At 42.8% G+C, this 4,977-nt stretch overlaps 1 protein-coding gene across 1 annotated transcript; it reads right to left on the bottom strand.

The window, feature by feature from the left end:
• Positions 1 to 1,469: 1,469 nt before the first annotated feature.
• PPTG_22032 (hypothetical protein) lies at positions 1,470 to 2,669 on the bottom strand (the record flags this gene model as incomplete). The annotated part of the gene is made up of 1 exon (XM_008901639.1): positions 1,470 to 2,669. One exon carries the CDS (start codon positions 2,667 to 2,669, stop codon positions 1,470 to 1,472), a length of 1,200 nt encoding a protein of 399 aa, XP_008899887.1.
• Between the last annotated feature and the right edge of the window lie 2,308 nt (positions 2,670 to 4,977).

The following is a 4,977-nucleotide window of genomic DNA, read 5'->3' as shown; positions in this document are numbered from 1 at the left end:
ATCGGCAACAGACAAGGCGTGAAAGAGACGCGAAGGCGCTTGACAAGGAAGGTTTCCTCGTCGAGGTAAAATCGGGCTGCTTGGGTGCAAGCGGTCGCTTGGGTAGGTGCTGTTACTGAGCTATTGCATGTCATAGGCGAGATAAGGTCTGAAAGGCGCAGCGGGGAGGAAAGAGAGAGCTAGGTTGTGCGCGTTCTTGACGGAACCGTCGGTGCTGGTGCGATATGCTTTCTTGCCGACCTACTGGACTGCGTTTTCGTTGTGTTGGTGATAGGTGGTAATGCTTTGTGTACAGGTCGTCTCTTTCCGATTGTGCGAGCTTCGCCGACCTACGAAGAGGGAGGAACCAGCTAGCTGCGGTAAGTGTCTGCTTCTTGCTCTGCTATGGTGAGAATCCGGAAGCGGCGTTATTATAGTGGGTAGTTTGTTCGAGCTGGGCTGGCCACACTTGCGCCGTCGTGCTACAGAGTGGTAGCGCTATGCTCGTTACGGTGACCACCGGTTTGCTAAACTAGAATGGTAGGTAGAAAAAGTGAAGTAAGCCCATAGTCGTATTCAAAAAAAATATTTGACGTACGCAATTATAATTTTGTTAGAATTGTTTATGTGCTGTTGTATTTGTGATGTGTGTTAAACTAAATACGGACAAGGGTCGTGTAGACTGCTATCTGGTCTCGTCGCACTCAGGATTCCTTTGAAGTAAGCCAGTATCGACTCACTATACATTACACCATATTATTCGTTTGTGCGACTTTATTGACATTGACTCCATTCTGGTACGACAATCTCTAAAAGTTTGTTGACATTGTAGAAAAAAATCGTTGCGGGTTGAAAAGTTGGGTTTGGCTAGTTGCGCACTGCTGTGTTGGCTGGTATGAAATGTGCAGCGCTTGCTTGGAGCCGAGAAATCCTAAGTTCATTCAGCTGTACGAGTGTTTTCTTCGAAGAATTAAAAGGAAGATCCAAGAACTGGGGAATACTCAAATGGCCCGGAGGTGAGCGTTGTGGGTTAAGTGTCATGGTTATTACCACAACCAAGGCTTGAAGACCGAACCATGCTTACGATAGATGTATGCCGATGGAGTAGCTAAGTTATGAATATCGTTTAGGTTGTATGTCTGACCTTTGCGTCGTGTAGCTCCTTCGAGAGGTGTCATGCCAGCTCCTCTTAGACCCCGCCCCTTGAGCTTACCGCCAACGGTTGTCGATCGAATCTTAACACCATGTGCCTTCAAAACATACATATACAACCTGATTGCGCTCATTATTGGTTCTTTGGTTGCTTTGTCAACATCTTGATCAGAGTTAAGAAACGCTTCCATCTCATCAATGTATTTGATCAATAGTTCTAGAGTCGCTGTCCATCGAATACGCTTGAAAAAGCCTGTGTGAGCTTCACCAGATAGTGGTGGATGTTTCTTAACATCCTTATTCCTTACTCGTAGATTACCGTCAATCGTGCTGAAATGTTATTTTTTGTTTGCCTTTCCAATAGTAAGGGGAAGCAAATGAATTGGGGAGATGCTATCTGATTTGCCAGCTTCGATAAAGTAGTCGCTGATAATTGCCTTTGCCTCAGTCTCTGGGATAGATAGATCCTCCATGACATCTGATCCTGATAGCTTCCCTTTATACCAAATGCCTTGAGTTGGTTTAAATCTGTTAGGATCGCTATCTAAAACAGTGTCTGGTGATGGTTCAAATTCAAAGGTCAATCCCCTCGATTTGACCGTCTCGCTAAACAAAGCTAGAGTTGATTGCCAGGAGATCTCAGACAGTCGAGATTGCTTATTCCTCTTCGTTTCTTGGTTTCTAACGTTGAGATCGCCCTTCGAGTCGGTGATTAGTTCATATTTGTTTAGTACTTCTCCATCTTTTAAAACTGGTCTAATGACAATATTGGAGCCAATCAATTTCTTCTTGTAAGCCTTCAGCATGAATAGGATCTTAGATTTAGCTTGTTTCTCATCGGCTGTAGTCGATGACGAACTATCATGGAACCAAGTTGGACGGATGTGAACCTTCCCCATTCTTTGACTAGGAAATTCATCGCGTCTCTTATTGCCGGTTATATTCTGATATGGAATATTGGCATCCTCCATCCGCATCAAGCTGACTTCGTCAATGCTATTCGACTCACCATCTGATCGGATATTCATCAGATCCTCAGCGGTTAGTACCCAGTCGATATATTTAGATTTAGAAGGCTTGCCCGTTGAAACTCTATAAAGTTCTCCATTTTTACCAATATATCGTTTCATATCGCGAGTTGTATTCGTTTTGATTGGATTGAACCTGAGAGCTATCCAGTTTGGATTAGACTTATAGAGGTTTTGTATCCATCGCTTTGCAATGAATTCTTCAGTTTTACTAGACTTATGTAGTTCTTCCTCCTCAAGGTTTGGTTTTGGTGTTGAGCGGTCGCTCAGACGTGAGGCGGAGCCGTCAGTCTGCGACTGCGACTCCACCTGTGGTCTTTCATCGGGAATCTCAGTATTAACTTCAGGGACTTCTTGGGAGTCTGTAGAAGTCTCACCAGTACTTGATTTAGCTACTGGTTGCTTTTTTAAAAAACCATCTTCAGTCTGATCGCCCGAGTCTTGAGTGGCTCGTTTGGAGACTGAGATGGTGTTATTGACATCTGATGCCCATTGAGCATCTGCGTACATTTCTCGCTTCAGTTCTTCTTGCCTAACACGATGCTTGACGCGATCGAGTAGATCGAGACGTTTTTGCTCACGTTGGGCTAATGAAGTGAAGTTTGGAAACATTTATGATAATACTATATACCAATCTCGAAATTAATTCCTAAATCGTGGTTTATAATCAAGTACTGCAGGCCCGTCTTCTCCTTCTCTCCAATATCGCATCGTATACTTATGTACAGTTTTGTTTCTGCGCTCCTGTAGAGAGATATACGATTGCTGACACTCATCGAAAGGTAGATCGAAAATCTCTTCGAGTTCCTTTTCAAATCTAGCATCATTGCAGATGAATCGATAAGGTCTATTATCGTCGAGTTGATGAAGTCGATATTTGATATAATCGAGTCTATCGATATCAACTATCAATGAATGGTACACGTTGAGTTTCTCGCTGAACGTTCGAACGCGTTGATGCATCTTCCTTAGCTCTTTTGTGAACATTTGAATCTTGTAGTCCTTCTCATGCTCCCAGCAGTATCCAGAAACTAAGGAATCTCGCGAGCATTGTTTACCAGACTTTGTAGTCGCTTGGCAAGTCATTCAGGGGACTGAAGAGACAAGTCTCCGCCTTTTCGACGATACACCGAAGGTGATCAGGCAATCTCCGATTGCACCACTTCGTTCTAATTACGACTTTTGTCTATATTGGTATAGCGATTTAATCATGGATATTGTATACGTTGATTATGATCCGACATGCGACTATATTTTAGATACTCGCGAGTACTCTAAACCATTTAAGATAAGTGAAAAAAAAAATCTAATAGAAGGCCAAAGGCCGCCATTAGCCTGTATAATTTTGAACAGCTACCGAAGCCCCGGCCTGTTATAACGCCTGACTTAAAGTCAATTACTTTGTAGGAAAATCCTTACCCACCGTCGTGAAGTAATTCATTTCTAAGGTACTCATCTTGTTCTTATTAATGAGGCGTAGGTTATCTTGCGGTTCCCAGGAGTCAGGCTCATTTCCAACCCATCTGATTAGGTATTTATAATTCCCGTTCCGCATTTTTTTTGGCATCCAATATCCTCTCCGCCTCGATAATATCTCCTCGATTTATAGTAGCATCCGTCGTTTCAGATTGAGCCACTTTGAGATCATTTGGAGCTTTGTAGAGTGTGTGCCCATTTTTTGATCTGATTTCAACTCGATATCCATCGATACCAACTACAGTGTAGATAGCTTTACTCCATCGAGCAGCTTCTTTATCAAACGGTTGTTTTTTTAAACGATACATAACGTGTGAGCCAACCTCAAACTCGTTCTAGACCTTGTTAGCTTCTTCCTGGTTGTGCGTAAGTTCTGATTCCATTACCTTTCCTATGGCTTCGTTTGGGGTCATACCGATGGATCGATTGAAAGTAGAGTTGTAGTTTTCAATGACATCGCTTATCAGCTTCTGGGAGATACGCTTTGGTGAAATCTTAGTTAGCCTCTGCTTGATGGTCCTATTAAATCGTTCAATTTTTCCCATAGTTCCGTGATCTCCAGGTTCGTTGTTGAAATGGTCGATATGTTTGCTTTTAAGGAACGCTTGAATCTGTGCATTCATAAATTTGCTACCATTATCACTTGTGATGATGTTAACTTTGTAAATCCGAACGAAAGCCGTAACAGATGCTAATACTACCGGCGCGGTCTTGTTTGATAGAAGCTTTGCGTAGCCAACCCGAGAGTTGATGTTGACCGCTGTCAAAATTGGTCTCTTCTCCCAAAATGCGAGGTCTATCTGCCAGGAATTGGGGTTATGCGAAGCAATCTTGAACCCATCGAAACGCTTTTTCTGATCTTGAAATCGTTGTATCTCAGCTTGGCTCTGGTACCAGTCTTTGACTATTCTAAACGTAATTTTATGGTTTAAATCTTTTGCCTTTTGATATAGCGCTTGAGCTCCAATATAACCCGTTTTGGGATCATAGTATAACTTGTGTAATAGATCATCCATGTTTGAGCTATTCCTATATGAGATGTCATAAAAAATATGCTTTCCTCCCAGAAGCATATTGTTTAGATCTCAAGGGGAACAGTGCTGATGCCATCTTCAAGGACACGGCGCTTATCGTAAAAGTATGACAAGGCCGTCTTCGTTTGACTATACGTGATAATTGACTTTGTCTCCTTGCTAAGTCGGAAACCCTTGTTAGTGCCTTGTAGCGTGATACGGTCTCTGACAACAGTCTCGAAACCGTTTGGGTTCAGCACATCTTCATTCCGACCACGTCCCTGCTGAATACCCTTTGCTGAAATCTTGACCTTGTAAGACTCGTCAGG

This window comes from Phytophthora parasitica (assembly GCF_000247585.1).
Source record: "Phytophthora parasitica INRA-310 unplaced genomic scaffold supercont2.11, whole genome shotgun sequence".
Lineage (NCBI taxonomy): Eukaryota > Oomycota > Peronosporomycetes > Peronosporales > Peronosporaceae > Phytophthora > Phytophthora nicotianae.
Note: the sequence above shows the minus strand (reverse complement) of the source record. Positions and strands in the feature narration are given on the sequence as shown.